At 44.5% G+C, this 20022-nt stretch overlaps 1 protein-coding gene across 9 annotated transcripts in view; it reads left to right on the forward strand.

Annotated features, from left to right (window-relative positions):
• Positions 1 to 20022, forward strand: part of VEPH1 (ventricular zone expressed PH domain containing 1) — a 209302-nt gene that overhangs the window by 94251 nt on the left and 95029 nt on the right. For 8 of the 9 annotated variants that reach the window (XR_012906257.2, XM_025184857.3, XM_075937780.2 and 5 more), the window contains 2 exons: positions 16769 to 16978; positions 19552 to 19946. Coding sequence is in view for 8 of the 9 variants with exons in the window: in XM_025184857.3 (XP_025040642.3) it covers positions 16769 to 16978; positions 19552 to 19946 (605 nt within the window). In the remaining variant the exon portion in view is untranslated. The remainder of the gene's footprint in view (positions 1 to 16768; positions 16979 to 19551; positions 19947 to 20022) is intronic. The other variant, XM_075937777.2, reaches the window with a different exon arrangement.

Below are 20022 nucleotides of genomic sequence, written 5' to 3' on the forward strand. Positions count from 1 at the left end.
CTCCAGAGCCTGCTGGACCGCTTCCCAATTCCTCCTGCTCCTGCTCCTGCTCCTGCTCCCCCTGCTCCCCCTCCTGCTCCCGCTGCTCCCCCTGCTCCTCCTCCTCCCCCTGCTCCCCCAGCTCCCCCTCCTGCTCCCGCTCTTGCTTCCTCCACACCCCCCGTCCCTCCTGCCCCACCCTCCACAACCATTCCCCACCAACGCCCCCGGACCTGCAGTGTTGCGAGACGGGAGAGGCAGCCGGACCCCCACCCCTGAGCTTTCCTTTCCCTTCCTCCCTTCCCTCCCCTTCCTGCTCCTTCGTCCCAGGTTTCTCCCTCCCCTCTCCCACCCTTCTTCCTCCCTCCCCTCACCCCAGTTATGTAAAATAAAAAGACGTTTTTGTTTGAAAAACAGGTGTCTTTATTTGACAGTAGGTAGGGAGGGGAAAGGGGAAGGGGGGTTGGGTGGAAGAATGCCCCAGTGGGGCATGCAAGGAAGAGGTCAGTCCTCCTCCTCCACCAGGAAGCTCTCCCGCAGGGCTTCCCGGATCCGGACGGCCCCCCGCTGGGCTTCCCGGAAGGCGGCGGTGCGGGGCTGACCGTAGTGGCCAGCCATGCGGTCAGCCTCAGCCATCCAGGCTGGCAGGAAAGCCTCCCCCTTTCTCTCACATTAATTGTGGAGCACACAACATGCTGCCACCACGGGAGGGATGTTGTGCTCTGCCAGGTCCAGACGGGTGAGGAGGCATCGAAAGCGGGCTTTCAGTCGCCCGAAGGCCCCCTCCACCATGATGCGGGCCCTGGTCAGCCTGGCATTGAAGGCCTGGTGGGAGGGATTGAGGTGCCCCGTGTAGGGTTTCATCAGCCATGGCTGCAGTGGGTAGGCGGCATCCCCCACCAGGCAGACGGGCCTGTCCATGTCCCCGACCCTGATGTGGCGGTCGAGGAAGAAGGTACCGTCCTGCAGCCGCTGGCACACGGAGGAGTTGCGGTACACCCGGGAGTCATGTGCTTTGCCGGACCAGCCCACATTAATGTCCGTGAACTGTCCCCGGTGGTCACACACGGCCTGCAGGATCACGGAGAAGTACCCCTTGTGGTTCACGTAACGGGACGCCTGGTGTTCCGGTGCACGGATGGGGATGTGCGTCCCGTCGATGGCCCCCCCGCAGTTGGGGAAGCCGAGGGTGCCAAATCCCCGGATGACGGCGCCCGGGTCGGCAAGGCGGACCACCCTGCGGAGCAGCACCCGGTTGATGGCCTTGACCACCTGCGGAGAGAGACACAGCAAAGTGCCAATCAGTGGGGCGCCCGGGTGGCTGGGAGCGTTCGTGCCCTGGCGGCGTGTAGTATGGCCGGGACAGACCGACCCCTCCGGTGCGGGGCGCTTTCGCCTCCTCCCGCCCCCCCTTTGTCCCTGGGGCGGCCCATCCCCTCCTTGCAGCCCCCCTGTCCCGCGGCGCAGTGGCCGACGAGTGCCATACCTGCGTGAGCACCGCTCCGACGGTGGATCTCCCCACGCCGAACTGGTTCCCGACGGATCGGTAGCTGTCCGGCGTGGAGAGCTTCCAGAGGGCGATGGCCACCCGCTTCAGGAGGGGGATGGCGGGCCTCATGCGAGTGTCCCTTCTGCGCAGACCAGGGGCGAGCCACTCGCAGAGCTCCAGGAAGGTGTCCCTCCTCATCCTGAAGTTCTGGGTCCACTGTCGGTCTTCCCAGCGCTCCAGGATGATGCGGTCCCACCAGTCGCTGCTGGTGTCCAGACGCCAGATGCGGCGGGGCACGCCGGTGCCGGGGCGCCGCCGCGGCTCCTCTACGGCCCCCAGGGCGGCCAGGCAGAGAGGCAGGGGGCTGACGTGCACCAGGTGGTGCCAGGCAGCCTCGAGCCATTGCTGGCAGGCTTGCAGCAGCAAGTCCAGAAAGTGCACCAGAAGGTGCAGGGCGAGCTCTGGCTCCATGTTGCCACCTGCGGCGGCGGCCCCAAAGGGTAGCACCGACACAGAGGGGCACAGAGACCAACGCTTTGCTGTCCCTCGGCGAGGTTGGCAAGCAAGCAGGAAAAGCTGAGAACCGGCTGTCCGGGGGGTCCCTTTAAGCACGAGCCTCAGATAGCCTCAGACAGCAGCCACACAAAGCAACTACTGACCTGATGCCCTGCCAGAACCGGTTTCAGCCGCCCTTAAATGCGCCCCTGCGTCCAATCAGTGTGGACGCGCTAGTTTGAATTAGAAAAACGCTAATTGGAACTAGTTTTTAGTTCAAGATGCGTTAGTTAGTTCAAATTAGCGCTGTAGTGTAGACGTACCCAGAGTGAGGCAGACAGTGTATTGGTTACCCTGGAGATACATTTTCAAGCTGCCCTTAGTAACTCTGAAGACTACATGTTATTAAAAAATGAAAGCCGAGTCTGATGTAGTCACATTACTCCAGGATCTGGGGCGCTAGACACTAATCTTAAATGTCTATGCCTTAATGCAGGTCTGCCAGGGAATACAACCAAGCCTCATTAAACCAAATGCTTTGGTTAAAAAGTGAGGTGGCATCTTTTATCAACTGAGTGGAGTCCAAAAGATATCCAGAAAAGCCTGCAGGAGCAATTACTGAAAATACCCCTTTCCCCACAAGTTAGTGTCTGCCAAATGGACAAAATAAATAGAAGAAAGTATTTTCAAACTTGTAAATAAGTTATTCTGACCCTTCACACCCGACATCTCCCACCTCATTCTAATGTACTTCTTAACAAAGTACTTTGAGTGTTCCAGTATTTGTCCTAGTGGGGACAGTTCAAATGATATTTAGTGTAGTTTACAGTGATGGTATGGTAGATGCTATTTTTACTGAGAGCTGTATACGTACCATTATGTGGAATGTGACAGGTCAAGGAGGACACAAAGGGAAAATACTTCTATAATAAAATTCAACACAGATGTCACCACACTCAGAAATGTGAGGAATGGCCTTGGAGGCATGATAAGAGAGTGGAAGTAAAAAATGTGGGGTCATTCAAGAAACAATTAACTGGTATCATAGAGAGAGTTAAATAGTAAAAAAGAGAGGAGCCCTCTGGGACTGAGTCATTTTTTTAAGGAAAGCTGTGTGAAATGTATACACCCCACCTGGTGAGAAAGTGCATGGTTAACAAATAGATTTGAGGATTCGATTTTTAAAAGTATATAGGTTTGATGCTGTACTCAGCATTGCAATGCCTAGCTGAGTGAGGATCTTAAAATTAATTTTCAAAAGTGGTTGAGGCACTTAGGTGCCTAAATTTCATTGCCAATTAGTGGGATGTATTACAACTGCTGTGAAGGTGGAGGAAGGCTGCAGCAAATAGAGGATTTCCAATCATTGTGGTATCCATGCCATTGGTTTCAAGCCCCTCTGTCTGTTAAGGACAATGTGGTGACTATTGTGTACCAGTCTCCCGACTCTAAAAGAAATCCCATGAAGGCATCTTCCAGTTTTGGGGAAAACAACAACTGTACAGAATCAAAGTCTGGTGGTGATCAGCAAGTAGTGATGGGAGTAGGACAGTAAGATCCGAAGTTCCTAGTCACAGACCAACACACAGGCAGTGGGTATGTGATTCAGTCCTCTTTAGGACCCACTCTGCTCATCCTTTGTGAGGAGGAGGCTAGAAAAAGTGCCCTAAAATAGTTTTGTCTCTTTTCCTCTTGGCTGGATAGCTGCTTCCAACAGGATCACCACCCCAGTGGTAAAAAATGTAAGAAACTTTTCAACTTTGGAATCTGGAAATTATCATGTACCCTGATGGACAACTCAAACAGTGACTGACCAGAACGACATACAGATATCATTGCTCATGAATTGAATCAGTTTAACATCGATATTGCTGCTTCGTCCGAAACAGCTGATGAAGGACAGGTGAGGGAGGAGAAAGTAAGATACACCTACTTCTGGAAGGGAAAATCTTTGGATGAACCTCAATTGTATGGAGTAGAATTTGCTATGAAGAACAAGCTCATAAAATGCCTCTCTGAGGTGCCAGTAGGCATCAATGAGCAGCTTATGATACTCCAATTGAAGCTCACCAAAACCCAACAGGTAACTATTGTGAGCAACTATGCGCCAACAATGAACACTGATGAGGATGTAAGGGAAGACTTCTACTCTCAGCTGGAAACTGTTTTATCAGAGACTCCTTATCAAGAAGATAAAATCATTCTTCTGGGGGATTTCAGTGCACTTGTTGGACAAGACTCAGACCTGTGGAAAGGAACAGTTAGGAAAGAAGGAGTTTGCAAAAGCAACTCAAATGGCATCCTGCTCCTGACCAAGTGTGCTTCACATGAACTTATCATAAACACCCTCTTTCAACAAAAAGACAAGTTCAAAACATCTTGGACACACCCACGTTCAAAGCACTGGCGTCTTCTCAACTAGGTCATCGTTTGTGCTCGAGATCATAGTGACATACTTTCCACAAGAGCAATGACAAGGGCTGCTGGCTGCTGGACTGATCATTGCTTCATTCAATCCACAATGAAAATTAAGATTGCCCCCAAATGGAGATTGTGAAAGAAACAGATCAGGCACATGCTGAAGGTTCAAGATCTGAGTGTGAACACTTCCAAGCAGTCTTAGAAGAAATGTTTCCATCAAAGTTTCTGGAAGAAACTGAAAAACACTGGAACCAGCTGAAAGCAGTAATCATAAGTGCCTGTAAGGAAACCACAGGCTACCAAACCAGAAAACATCAGGACTGGTTTGAGAATGATGTTGAAATCGAGCAGCTCCTCAATGAGAAGAGAATGGCATTTTGTGCTTGGCAGAAAGATATAAATAGCAAGACAAAGAGAAAAGCCCATGCTAAGCTGAGGGTGGAAGTCCAACGTAAACCCAGAGAACTCAAGGACAAATGATGGACCAAGAATGCGCAAGAATTCCAACATTTTGTGGACACCCATAATACACATGATTTATTTTAGTGCAATTAAAGCTGTTTATGGGCCACCTTGTCATGGCATGTATCCCCTTCACACTAAGGATGGAACCACACTTTTGAAGGACAACTAAGCTATTAATTTTTGCTGGAAAGAACATTTTGAAGATCTTCTTAATCATACCTCCATGGTTGCTGATGAAGTTCTTGGGCAAATCCCCCAAGCTCAAAGACCCTCCCAATTTGCATGAGGTATACAATGCCATCGGGCAGATGAAGAACAACAAGGTGGCAGGTCCAGATGGGTTCCCTGTTGAAAACTTTAAAGATGTGGACCAGAGTTAATTTGGCAGCTTATCCTGCTTATCCTTAAAATCTGGATGAAGGAGAGTTACCTAGTGAAATGAAGGACACCTTGATTGTTACCCTCTTTAAAAAAGAAGATAAAGTGGATTATGGAAATCATCTCTCCTTGCTGTAGCAGGCAAAGTTCTAGCATGGGTACTTGCAACCTGTCTTCTGCCCCCTCAGAAGAAATTTTACTAGAGTCACAGAGTAGCTTCTGACCATGTCTCGGGACTGCAGATATGATCTTCATTGCACGGCAGCTGCAACAAAAGTGTGGGGAGGAAAGGTGACCACTGTTACATGGTTTTTATTGATCTAACTAAAGCCTTTGACTCAGTGAATTGTAATACTCTTTGGATGGTGTGGATGAGTGGTGGGGTGCGATCACTCCCTACCGGTCAGGCAGGGGGGCTCAGCGAACCCCTTCGTCCGATGATCAGGTCCCCAACCGGGATTCCCAGACCCACGTCCCTTAGGTTGGGTGCGATCATCCCCTCTCTGCAGAGCAGAGGGGTTCAGCGGACCCGACATCTATACCCCGGCTTAGCGGGGGGGCGTGCGCCCTGAGTTTGGCCCCTCAGAGGCGCTGGCCTGGCCAACCCTCACATCCGGCCGATGCAACCGCACATTTGCGTGCGTTCCAAGATGGAGGGAGTTGTGGGGTATTGGGAAGGGGACCCGGGCCTGCCCTCTCTCTGGGTCCCAGCCTGGAGCCCTAAGTGCAGGGGCTCGCCATCGCCCCTGCACGGCAGACGGGAGGGGTGTCACTCCCATAACACGTCTGCCCATGGGTGCCACAAGGACCCCACCCCGGGCTGGCAGACGGGGGGGTGTCACTCCCGTAACACGTCTGCCCACGGGCGTCACAAGGACCCCACCCCGGGCTGCTTCCTGCCTTCCTCTGGCCCTCGGAGCCCACCTGCCGGCACCCTGTGCTTACCAGAAGTCTGCCGTTCGGGTCCTGGGGTGCGCCGTGGATGTTTCATCAGCCAGTCTGTTCCCTCAGATCTTGTCCCGGCCAGGTCTCTCCCTCCGTGGATGGTGAGGGTTGTCCTGCTTGTCCTCAGGCCCTGGGCTGGCCGTCCGCCATCCAAGGGGGCCATCCCGGGGGCCCTTGGGATGGGGATGGGCCGCCTGCCGGTCTTGGGCATGCACCCAGTCCATCCTTGGCCCCGGTTCTCCCCTACCTCCCGTGAAGGAGATTGCCCCCTCTCTCTCTGCCGGTGGGCCCTTTTGAAATGGCTTGCTGGTTCTGACGCAGTCCAGAGGTCACGCCCCTCCAGTGAGGTGGCGGCTTCCCCAGCCATGTCCCCACTTTCACTCATCACGCAAGCCCCTCCCTGTGCCATCCCGTGGGAGGGGCCCGCGGCCTCCCGGCGGCGCAGGTGCAGCGGCAGGTTCCGGCCCCGTTGCCATTCTCCAGCAGCCCCAGGGCGCGGGGGTGTTCTGCCAGTGGCCCCGCTCGTCTCCCGGTGGCCCTGGCCGTCCAGCGTGTGGGCCGTTGGCAGCCCGTCACAGACAGTACTTTCGAAGGTTGGATGTTCTGATAAATACATCAGTGTCGTAAAGCAGCTTCATGACAGCATGAAAGTGATTGTTCTGAGCAGCACTGACCCCCAGAATGAACCTTTCAAAGTACAAACAGGAGTAAACAGGGTCGTATCATCACCCCAACCATGTTTACGGCCTTTATTGCCATCTTTTTTTACCTAATTGCTGAGAAGCTCCCAGCTGGTGTTGAAATCATCTACAGAATGGATGAAAAGCTGTTTAGGCTTAGCAGGCTGAAAGCTAAGAGTAGGATTTCCACCACATCTATCATGGAACTTCGTTATGCTGATGATAATGCAGTTTTTGCCCATTCTGAGAAGGATCTTCAAACTATCTTGAAAGTGTTTGGTGATGCTTACGCATGTCTTGGTCTCACCCTCAACATCAAGAAGACCAAAGTGCTCCATCAGCTCTCTCCAAATAAGGTACCATATGCCCCAGCTATTAAAATCACTGGAAAATGTTGATAATTTTCTCTACCTTGGAAATTGTCTTGCATCCAAGGGAGTTATTGATGTAGAAATCCAACATCATCTGAGCTGTGCCAGAGCAGCCTTTGCTTGTTTATGGCACAGGGTTTTTTAAGATCATGACATTTGAACAGACACCAAACTTCTTGTCTATCAAGCCATCGTTCTCCCAACACTATTGTATGGGTCTGAAACCTAGATAACCTACAGACATCACTTGAAAGTCCTTGAAAGTCACCAACACTGCCTCAGGCACAGTAATGTTAGTGTTCTGGAAGAGGCAAAGACTAGTATTGAGGTAATGATGGCTACTATGCAGGTCTAGTCACACTATTCGGATGCCAGACCATCACCTCCCAAAACAAGTCCCGTTTTCTCATCTGCAAGAAGAATACCGTAACGTAGGAGGATAATGGAAATGTTATAAGGACTTGCTGAAGGATAACTTAAAGAAGTGCAACATTGACACTTGAGAGACACTCACCCAGGATCACTCAAAATGGAGAGAAGTCCTATGCAATGGCTCCCTGCATTTTGAATTTGCCTGCCGACATGCTGAGGAGGAGAAGAGGCACAGGAGGAAGGGGAGGCTGGCTTCTAGTCATAGTCAACAGCCTCTTGCTCTACCTGGAAATTTCTGTCATTACTGTAATAGAACTTGCGGTTCAAGGATCGGCTTTATCAGCCACCTGAGGGTCCACAACTCCCATGGAAGGTGATTATACTTGGCAATGAGTGATCGCCCATCAGTGGAATGTAGGCTCTTAAGTGCCCAAATCACTTTGAAAATGAGTTTTGGGATCCTCATTTAGGCATTACAGTGCTGAGTTTAGCAATGCCCAAACACTTTAGAAGTCTTGGTGCTTGCTCTTGTAAACAATTTATTAAAATCACTGGAGAATAGAACTAGAGGTGGAAAGTAAGTCCATGTGAAATAACATGCACATGTTGGAAACTAGTCCAAGAGTAACTAAAGGGGAATGGTAATGCCAGTTTTTATATGTATCATGGGAATTATAATGAAACAGTAGGAAGAGGTGAGACTTCACAAACCATCTGATAGCAGAATTTAATAATTTTTGATCTAGGCAATGCTTGTTCCCTTGATATATGAAAAATACCAGGAAGGCTCAAGTATATTCCATCCATGGAAATGTTATGATATTTCTACTCCATTCCGTCTCTGGTAAAATTGATTGAAAAGAAGAAATATTTTTTATTACCATTTCAATTAGATATTTTCTAAACTTTTCCCACAAAAGTCTAAACTGAAAGAACTCACTTTGCTGAAGGACAGACACCCCTACAGAGTGAGTGAGCAAACCAGCCATATATTGCTTTTATAATATTTGCTAGTGTATGTGTGTTTGACCCTCACCATAACATATAGACCAGTTTCTCCCAATTGGTGCTCTGTGAAAGTAAGGGTTCCATGAGAACTTGGCACTCCCTCACCCCTTCTTAAAGAGACAGAGCCTTTGTGCAGCGGGACTCGGCAGGTCTTTTTTTTATTGCTCGACAAATTTTATCCTGGCAACCCTAGGGGTTCCTTGAACACTGATATCGACAATTGAAAAAACCATAGTTTTAACATTTCAAAACTGAACACAGTGGACTCAAGGCCAAATACTGTGTTATATCAATGCAAATCCAGGGCAAATCATGAAGCTGCCATAGGGCTGCAGTGGAGTTGCTCTGGATTTAATCCTTTTCAATTTAGGGCACAATTTGGCTTTCAGTACATAATGTAGAGAATAAATAACAATTAAAGAAATAGGATAATCTACTATATATTTGAGAGAGTTTGTCTGTGCATCTGTCTATCTCTCTCTTTGTTCAAGAACTCCTCCTAAATGATAAGTGCTAGGAGTACCAAATTTGGTATACAGGTTCCTCTTATCATAATTTAATGCAAGGTAAGGGTTTGGATGTACTGTACCAGGAAAATGGGATGTACCTGGAATGGGATTGCTTCTCAGAAAACCATACAGAAAAGAGACAATCACCAGGAAGATGAAAGCAACTGGCAGGAGCATGCCCCTGAATCTGGGAGTGCCCCATCCCCATGTCTCTCACCCCCAGGTGCCCTTTATGGAATGGGGACGGGAGCTGAACTCCTCCATGCCCTAATTCAAACAGGAATATTGCTGGCTGTTCCCCTTTGTCAGCAAGCAAAGGGAAAGCTCACAGTTTGCTGCATTTCTTCCTCTGGCTGGGGAGCACAGGGAGCAATTGAAACTGGACCTGTCCCATCTGGGGGACATGCACCCCTTTCCTGGGGCTGTGCCCACTGGAACTGCAGAGGCCATGGTAGGGTGCTTCTAACCTGCCCCTAAGCTGCTGAGGTGTGTGCTGGAGTAGTCCTCTCTCCCTGGGGCAGCCTGCAAACTGAACCCCTCATTCCCTGTCCCACACCAAAACAATGATTTAAATGTAGAAAAACAAAAATTAACTGAATTGAGGATCTGAGCAATGCCAAGTAAATCTTCTAGTAATAAATAAAGGATAAAAAGAATAATAACTAGGTTACACTGTATAATGTAGTGAAGGCCCCATTTTAGAATAAAACCACTTCTATTTCTGAAAGTATGCAGACGTCCAGCTCCTTGACTGCATGCACACTCAATTACAATTTGCTGTCCCAGGGCTTGTTTCACTTTCCATTAAAGTCCCCTTGACTTCATTGAGCTATGGATCAAACCTTAAACATTGCCATATGCACCTGCACTGCTTTATGCTGTGTCTTACACAATTGTAGGTGCCAGATTAGAGGCTGAGTTGACACCCATTTTAAAATGTATCTGTGAAAGATCATAGAATAATACAAAGAGCTTAATTGAATGCAGAACTTTAAAAATCTTACATTATTGCCTGGTTTTATATTTCAGTGGCCTAGCCAAGTACAACATGAAGTAAATGAGGGGCAAGAAAAAACATAGATCAAAAATTAGGAACAGAGTTAAAGTACTTTACATTTCACTAACTTCACTGGATTTACCAATGATTTGCACTAGTGTGAGTTCAGACCAGGCCCTGATTGAAGAAATATACCCAGTAGCTCCACAGCTGCTGTAACTACATAATTGCAGAATTTTTCTTAAACAAGAGTAACAATTCCGAGTATTTTTTCTATGAAAGAAAAGAGGATTTTTCATCTGTGTGCATGAAAAATAACCCATTCTTTTTGGAACTGCATGTTTCCATAAAGAAAAACTGATTTCTGCTTTGTAATTGTTGGCTTGGAATCATTTGACATGGGGACTTTAAATACATTTGATGGAGAAAATCATTAAAATCATGAGATGGTCTATTAGCATTGCCACCTCCTATCACAAAGAGGCAAATCATTCTCTCCCAGAGAGAACTTTTAAAAGTGAACATAGAATGTTAATGTGTGCTGATCCCACTTAGGAGTTTGTCATGGTCAATTAAAAAAAAAAGAGAGAATACAGGATCTAATGAAACTTCCCAACCGCTATTCCTGTAAACAACAAAGTAAGCATGAAAGTCAGACTGCTCTTTGTTGTTTATTTTTAAATAGTGGCTGGACGAAATTATTTCTTCTTTTTGTAGGAGAGGCAAAGTCTGGCATATTGTGTCATTTACAATTCATACGCCTTTCATTTTCTCTTCCATTTGTCCATCTTTGAGAGAGAGCTATAATATGACAGCAGTGGCACCTGGCACCATGGGCCCTCTAAATTGCTGCCAGAGCCCCACACAGCATGCTCTAGGTGGCACTAAGGGATGAGAAGGGAACGCCATGGTCTGGGCAATGCTGAGAGCTGCCTAGCTCTAGCCCCACACCTTTCAGTTGTGCAGAGCTCCCTCCTACTTTGCCCAGGTGCCTGCAGCTCCCCTGCTCCCAGCTTTTTCAGAATGATTTGAAACACCATTAACATGGGGTTTCCTAAACTTTTTCAGCTGCAGAGCTCCTTTGGGGTCCTGAAATTTGGTGAAGCCCTTAAAATATCATGATTTTTAATTCAATAGGTACCCAAATAAATAGTCAGTGTTTTGGAATTCTGTTTTTATTTCTTGTATATTTCTTATAAATTCTTTTTTTTTTCTTCAAGAAAAATGATCAGAAAATTAGTAACCAAATAACAGTCGTCACAACTTTCATTAATATTTTCTTGCAGAGGCCCTGGACCTAGAGTATGGCGCCCCAAGACTCCACAGAGCATGCTTTAGGAAACCCTGCATTAACATATTATGCTTGCCCACTTACAAAATGTCTTTACATTAGCTACCTCTAAGATGGAGAGTGATATTGAAGTGACACTGTAATTTTGAAGTTTTTAAGGCTATAGATCCTGACTCCATTCAAAATCCACAAGTATTGCCCTACTGCTTATCCATGCTTACTTATGACTTGCCTTTTAGAGACTCTACCACTTCATCTTAGTACAGGGGGTGATTATGCCTTTGTTTGGTGAACCTTCACAGTGCAACCTGAGCCTCCCATATGACTTCAGCAGGAGCAGAGGGAGGCCAGCATGGAGCCCTTTTGACAATCCCACTCTTCATGTGTTTTTAGAAATTCATTTGGGTTGTGATGCTTCCCATTCTCAGCACTTGGTTGGGCAGGTGTATTAGAAATAAAATCATTATTCTTATGACCATCTGGTCACCTGTATAATATGTTGATACCTCATTACAGAGAGTTGAAAAGTAATTCAGTAATAAGAATATAGTGCTGCCAAAATCTTCCTGCAAACAAGTTCTATATACTTCCACTGGCTATTTCTACATCTCTTGTCTTCTGAAAACACTATGGGCCAAATTCAGCTCAGGTTTAAGTGAGAGAAATTCTTGCAGTGTCAGTAATGTATTCAATAATTTTGCAAGGATTTTACACAATTCTTAATTTTATTGTTGTTTGGCTGGAGGAGCCAAGAGAACCGCCTTCCCTTCTTCCAGCCATGCACAGTATGTAGGCTCGGTGAAGTAATGTTGGTTACATCTTTCCTGCTTGTTAAGAATGGCTTCATGCCAAAAGGTTACATTGTTACTTCAGTGAGCCTGAGCTTACATAAGAGAGATAATGAGGCCTGCCCCCCCACCAGGATATCCCAAGGGATGAGTATTTTGTTATGGCCTTTAAGAGTAGAACCAGCTATCCTGAAAGTCCCAGGAGCCTGGTATTGGCGGACTAGTTGAGTTTGAGCCAAACTGTTGATTTGTAGACTTGTAAGTTATAATGAACCATGTTTTTAACATAGTCACTCTTGGTTTATATCTAACAAATAGAACCAAATGTTTCCCTGAAAGAAACACTGTGATACAATTTCCTTCGAGAGCATGATCCAATGTCCACTCAAATCAATGGAAAGACTCCCATTGAGTTCAGTGGCTTTGGATTAAGTCCCAAGTGGGGAAGGGAAAAAACAATTCCAACTCAGTTTACTCAGAAATGCTCTTATTTCAAAATTCTATAGAGCCTTGTTAGTTCAAATGTTTCTAATCCACCAACATTATTGTGCCATCAAATCCCAATAAACGGGATATGCTGTATATAATTTTGTTAGAACATAGTTACCATGGTAATGGGCATACCATGGATACACACATTAGAGAGATAAAAGTAGATGAGATTTTATATCCAAATCTGTATTGAGGTTCCTTATTGCTATGATTTCATTACTTTTACAGAATAGTCTTCAGGACATTTATTACTATATCAGGACCCATTGCCTACATAAAATAACTAAATTGCCTATATAAAAACAAATGAAAAAATACATTTTGTGATTCAGTATCCTTGGGTTGCCTCTGTTAAATATGTTTCTTTTCATAAGTAATAATTTGCAATATTTAGAAATTCTCATAGGCTTTCCAGTTGTGAATGTGAATTAGCAAGATTCTGCTGTATTTGGCAACCTTGCATTTTAACTCTCACCTGTGACATTCCATAAACCTAGAAGTTTTGCATTTAATAATTTATCCACTTGGACCTTTTGAGGGGGTGGAGTGAGCCCAAAGGCCCCCTGCAGGAGACTTCAGGGCTCTGCCACACCCATCCCTGGAAGACAACAGTGGAAAGTTCTTCCAAACAAGCTAGAGTGCATGGAAAGCAACCAATCAGGGCCCAGGAGGGCCATATAAAAAGGAGTGTCTGAAAAGAGCACGGTTAAGGCTTGTTGGGCTGAGGTGCTACTAGGAGCTGGAGGAAAAGGATTGCACGCTGAGCTGCCTGAAGTAACTCTAGCGTAACGGCTAAGTAGAGTTAGAGACTGGGGGAGCGAGAGGCTTCTGGCTGTCTTCTTAGACTGAGCTAAAGACAATATGCAAGCAGGGACTGGGATAACATTGAAGGAGTTCCTAGCTGGCTGCAGGTACTGGGTGAGGACTGCGCCTGGGGCGAGCCTTAGGAGTGTGTCTACACAGCCCCCTTAGGTCGAAATAAGCTATTCAATTTGGGCTAGGCAAATTGTGTAGCTTATTTCAAATGTATTTTGAAATAGCTTATGTTATAATTTGGCACTGTCTATGCAGCACCAAATTTTGAAATAACTCGCTATTCTGAAATTCCCCTTAACCCTCCTGGAATGAGGGTTACCGGGACATTGGAATAAGCTGTCCACTATTTCAAAGTCTATTTTGAAATAATGGGCTGCTTTAATAGATGTGGAAAAGCTATTTCGGGATATTTCTGGTATCCCAAAATAGCTCTGCAGTGTAGACATACCCTAGGGCTTCGTCTAAACTGACAGTTTTTTCAGCAGAACATATGCTAATGAGGGACTCATTAGCATAAGTTGCTATCTCATTAGCATATTTCCTGCCATTTCTTTTTGCGCAAGGGATTTTTGCACAAAGAGAAACAGTGTAGGAAAAAACCATATTGCTCAAGATCCTTATGCCTCTCCGGGACAGGCATAAGGATCTTGTGCAAAATGGGGTTTTTGCACCAAAAAAAGTCCACACTGCTTCTTTTTGCACAAAAAACCCTTGTCCAAAAAGAAACAGCAGAAAATATGCTAATGAGATTGTTATTTATGCTAATGAGTTCCTCATTAGCATATGTTTTGCCGAAAAAACTGGCAGTGTAGATGAAACCTAGGAGAATAGTGTCTCCAAGAGGGAAGCACTGATTATACAGAACTACAAAAAGGGGCTCACCAGAAGACAGAGAATGTGGACACACAACCAGAGAGGATGCTCACAAGAGGTGGGTGCTATCAACCCGGTTACAGGGCCTCACTTTAAAAAAAGAGAAAAGGGTCAGCAAGCAATTCAAATTATGATATAATGTTCAAATGTGTGAATAGGGTTAAAATACTGGCACCTCATTCTTTAATCCTATGGTAGAGCTCTGACTGATATTAAGAAGTATTTACGTATTACACAGAAGAGGCTGAAGTATGGCATAAGTATGTTTTGTCATTTTAAAATGTAGTAACTCATCCCTCTATGAATTACCATCTGTACTGTTTCTATGGTTTTGTTGTGTGGATAATTTTGTAGCCCTGTTGGCAACCTTGCACCAAAAAAAAAAAAAAAAAAAAAGGAGGGAAATTTGTTTATAATAAAATAACAGCAGGGGCACATATTGACTGTTCACATGATATACCTAATTGCATTCTAGAATCGTAGTAATTTCCATCTCTCTGAAGAGAAAAGGCATAGCAATGGTTTAGCTATAGTACTCTGTTAATTAAATGTGACCCCTGCACTCAGGACTATTCAAGGGAGATCCCACCTCTACCCATACACTCTCTGTCTAGGACCTCCCTCTTCCTCTCCCCCTCAGGTTTTGGGATAAAAACTTCATAGATGAGCCAGCCACAGAGTCCAGCTGATAGGAACAAGGAGTGATCGCTGACATTCAGAGAACTTCCATTACTGTTCACTGGACTCTCTTCCTTCTATGCCAATTGGCTGTTTGTTCCAATCTGCTGCTTCCCTCACAGTCTTTTCACCTCTGCTTAACTCCAAATCTGTCTCCCTTACCCTCTTCTCCCCTGACCTGTCTGCTTCACCTCCCTTTTCTTCCCTTTTCAGCTTACGCCTGCCTAAGAATACGCACACATACACTGAGAACTATGAAACTATCATGCCACTCGCTGCCATCCCACAGTTCTCTTTGCTCATGTGATCTACCCCTATCGCCACCTTTTGTCTGTCAGATTAATTCAAATTATAAGCTCTGCAGGGAAAGGGTCATCTACTATTCTAGGTTTGTACAGAGCCTAGCACAGTGGGCTCCCATTCTTGGCTGGCCTCTAGGCACTGCTGTAGTAAATGTAATTAATAATAATACATTCCTTTTCCCCACTGCTGCATAAAAACTAACCTGAATGGGTTCAGACTGCAGTGCCAATGGACCATTCCATATTTTGACTATTTTTTAGTACCATAGCCTCGGCTCCAGGAGCAGCGGCACCACGGCCCCAGTTCTGGCAGCTGCTACATTGTCCCTGCCCCAGCTGCTCCAAAGGTAAGGCTGCCCTGTGTGCCAGTGCTGGAGCTAGGGCCATGGTATGGCTGCTCCTGGGGATAGCCACACTCTGCCCTCAGCTTCCCAGCTTTGGCATCTGCCACGTGGCTACCCTGGCTGTAGCTGCAGCCCTGGGGAAGGAGGGAAGCTGGAGTCAGGGCTGTGTGATGGCTGCGCAGCTGCTCCTGGGGCGAGGCCACGTGGTGGGTGGCTGCCCTGTGTGCCAGAGTTGGAGCCAGGTGCCATGTCTTGTGGCCCCACCTGGGAGCAGCTGGGTAGCCAACATGAGGCCCTGGCCCTCCACTCTTCCACCAAGCCCACCAGCAGCAGCTTACTTTCCAAGGTGAGTGTTGTTATGCACCTGTTAACTGGTGCTTTCAACCTGGAATTATCATTGCACTTGAGTTCCCTAAACTCTGTACTTGAAAATGTTAATGATAAAAATTACTAACCATTTCATTCTATGAAATAGAAACATGAGCTTGCACAGACTTCTGAACAAGTATTCTGGGGTTTCCTTTGCTGAATCAGAGTCTGATTACTCACAACTTTCTCTAACCCTGTTTGTTCCCAAGGGCTAAGTTTTGAAAGATGTTTTTCTTACTCAGAATACAATTATTCAGGAGAAAGTACATGTGCAATTTTGTAAAACCACAAACATTCACAGGCTCCACTGTGAGTTCTACTGTTGGTTTAGACGTACCATATACTGTAATAAATGGTTGCTTAGTAGCTTTGTAAGACTGGCCTAAATTCAACTGAAAAACATTTCCCTGAGAGATCTGAGATGGAAATGTGGTTGAGACGATATCAAGAGGAAGCCTTTTTACTTTTGCAGATATATTTATTGCATGTTATTTCTAATCCAATATTGTCATAGATATTTATTATTTCTAATTCTCCTGACTTACATATTGAACTGAAAACTGTTTCTGAAAATGATTAATCAAGTTCTAAGAAATTCACTACTGACAACACAATTATTTTACCAAACACAATACCTAGTTCAAAGTAGAGAGCAAAGCATGACAGTGGTAAACCCATGTAGTTTTCCCCTCCCCCCCTTTTTCAGGACAGAAAATTATTCTGAAACAGAATCTCCTATACAGTTGGATGATTTAAAATCTGTTATGAATGAAAATGAAGAAGATGAAAAGCTTCAAGTTAAAATACAGGCATTTGAAGAAAAAATAAATGTTGACAACAATACTCCTGGCTCTGTGCGTAGATACAGTTTGGGCCAGGTTTCTAAAGAAGAAAGGAAGGATATGAGATTTAACAGGTATGATTCTGTAAAAAGCATAAATGGTTTTCATGCATATCAGTCTTGCAATAAAGCTTTATCCAAACATTAAGGGAATAGTTCAATTATAGTATACCTGTGAGCACCATGAGTTTAATTCTAACCAGATCTCTTGGCAGGGAGTCCCAAAGCTGGGTAAGATCTTTCTAAATTATGTATTTAACTGTAGCACAGTGCTTCTCCACCAGAGGAAAGTGTACTGTTGGGGGTACACAAAGGTATTCCAGGAGTACATCAACCTAACTAGGCCAGTGTTTCTCAACCTTTTTTTATAAAGTACCCCCTTTTTAAAAAAATGGTAAGTACCCCCAGTACTTATAGTTTTCAGACACACCATTTTTCCCCTACTATTCCAACACATTTGTTTAAACAACTTAATTGCAGCCGGGCAGGCGATGAAATTTTTGGGTGTAAAAAGTACAAAAATAATAAAGCGCTGTAAAACTTAAAACAAAAATTCAGTTTTCTCCAAGTTTCTATTGTTTTGATGTACCCCCCAGATTTTTCTCACTTGGTCAGAAACAGTGATCTAGACTACATCTAAACTACATTCTTCTTCTGAAAGAGGAACAGAAATGAGCCCGATCGAAAATGCAAATGAAGCGTGGATTTACAAATCTCATGCTTAATTTGCATAATTGCGTGAGAACACTTTTTTGAAAAAGGGGTTTTCAAAAAAGAAACTGCAGTTTAGATGGGGTTCTTTTGGGGGAAAAAAGAACCCTTTCTTGAAAGAGCCCATACACCTCATTTTTTCAAAAAAGGGTTTTTCTCAAAAGAATCCCGTCTAAACTGCAGTTTCTTTTTCAAAAATCCCTTTTTCAAAAAAGCACTCTCACACGATTATGCAAATGAAGTGCGAGATTTGTAAATCCGCGCTTTATTTGCATTTTCAATTGGGCTCATTTACATTCCTCTTTCGGAAGAGGAATGTAGTTTAGATATGCCCTGAGATATTTACCTAGTTTTATAACAAGCTACATGAAAAGTATTAGCAAAGTACAAACTAAAATTTCATACAGACAATGACTTCTTTATACAGTTCTGTGTACTACATCAGGATTCTCAATCTGGGGGGTTGCAATTTATTTTATAATTATATGATTAATAAAGTAGATCATTTTTCAGTATTAGTATGCTATGACACTTTTATATTTTCATGTTTGATTTTTAAGGAAATAGTTTTTAACAGAGGTGAAACTTGGGGTACACAAGATAAATCCACCTTTTGATTGGTCTTGAAATGTTGAAGAAATGAAGATACAGAGAACTCTCTTGGATACTAATAATAGCAGCTCTACTGTTAGATAATATATTTGTATCAATATTTGGGTCAGATTATGCCCTCAGTTACATAGGATTGATACTTTGTGTCAGGTTAAGCTTGGTTCTTACTAGACGCATTGTGTGTTGGGACCAGGACCAGTTAAAAAAACTTGCAACTACAATGTGCCCAGAGGACATGCAGGCCCCATCAATTGTAGTAAGTAAGATGTTTACTGCTCATGGTAAATTATTGCCTGGGTGGAGCACGATCCATTTCATACTGACTTATAGAACTTGATAACTTTGGGAAACTTGATAACTTGAGCCTTGGGGAATTTCGACATATCCTCTGCTGGGACCATTCTTAGATTCCATCTGTCTCCTGTTTGACAGGAACCTATGTCCACTTTTCTCCTAATTCTCTCTAGAGACACCTGCACCAATTCTGTGTATATTTCCTATTCCTCAGCTTCCCTTTGTGGACAAAATTTTCCCATGTTGGGGAAGATGTGGTGAGGAAGGATTTTTATTGAAGGCTTGAATTTCCTTTGCTTTTCACCTTTGCACTCGTGTACACCTACCAAATCTGTGTTCTTCACACACATCAGGAGTAGCATTTTCTGCCTCGTTTACTCTCATGCAAATGACAATACAAAGGGGTGGAGAACAAGTTTTTGAATACTTCAGAGGGGTAGCCGAGTTACTCTGTAACAGGAAAAACTTAAAAAACAACAAATAGTCTAGTAGCACTTTAAAGACTAACAAAACATACCATCCACATGTTTTGTTACTCTTTAAAGTGCTACCAGACTATTTGTTGTTTTTTAAATTTCTGAATGTTAGGGCTTATAGCTGAGGTACCCCAACTAAAAGAGTTTGGAGGGAACTTCATATTTGCTTGAACCATTACTGGATGGTATTATATTATAACATGTTTAATAGACTGGATGCTGACATATTATAGTGATGAGTGATAGATGTATGGGCGCACGCTCTACTATGATTTTTTGTGAAATATAGATATTGTCTGACTCTTTTTGTTTCATATGTTTGTAGTGTGATTTGGGTTCTGAGTACTTGTTCCTGAAATACATGTTTATTAAAAGCTATTTGTATTTGCCCACCTTATGTTTAGGCCCAAATTCTGCTCTGAGTTTTATCAAAGCTGCTGCACAGATGTAACTGAGAGCAGAATTTGTCCAGAAATCTCATCTGAGTCTTCAGCATATTGCAGCCCATCTTACCACTATCACAAATGATTGTCTTTTCCTTTATTTGCATTGCAGGTCCAAAAGTCTTGCTTTGCATGCAATCCGCACAAAGGGGATGAATTCAGACAGTGGACAAGACATGGATAATGGAGATATAGCAGCTGGCATCTCTTTCACAGAAATTTATCTTAGCCAAGAAAATGACAAATTGCCTCTTGGGCCAGACGCTGAAGAGTCTCAGCTGGAAAATTCTTCAGTTTCACACCTAAGTATCAAATGTACAGAATCAGAAAATTTGCCAGAATCTGCTAAAGAGAACTGCCATGAAGGAAGTACAGAGACAATAAAAAATCCTGTGGAATATCAGGATAGGCTCTACTTGCACTTAAAGGAAAATCTTAGTAAAGTGAAAGCATATGTCATGGAAATTGGGAAGAAAATTCCTAGCCCAGATCAGTGTATTATTGAAGGTAAGAACTCTGAATCTTTCAAATTATGGGAATATTAAAGAAACAGTTTAAAACAATAGCAAAACCCTTAAGTGCT

This window comes from Pelodiscus sinensis, chromosome 10 (assembly GCF_052426305.1).
Source record: "Pelodiscus sinensis isolate ZL-2025 chromosome 10, ASM5242630v1, whole genome shotgun sequence".
NCBI classification, from domain to species: domain Eukaryota; kingdom Metazoa; phylum Chordata; order Testudines; family Trionychidae; genus Pelodiscus; species Pelodiscus sinensis.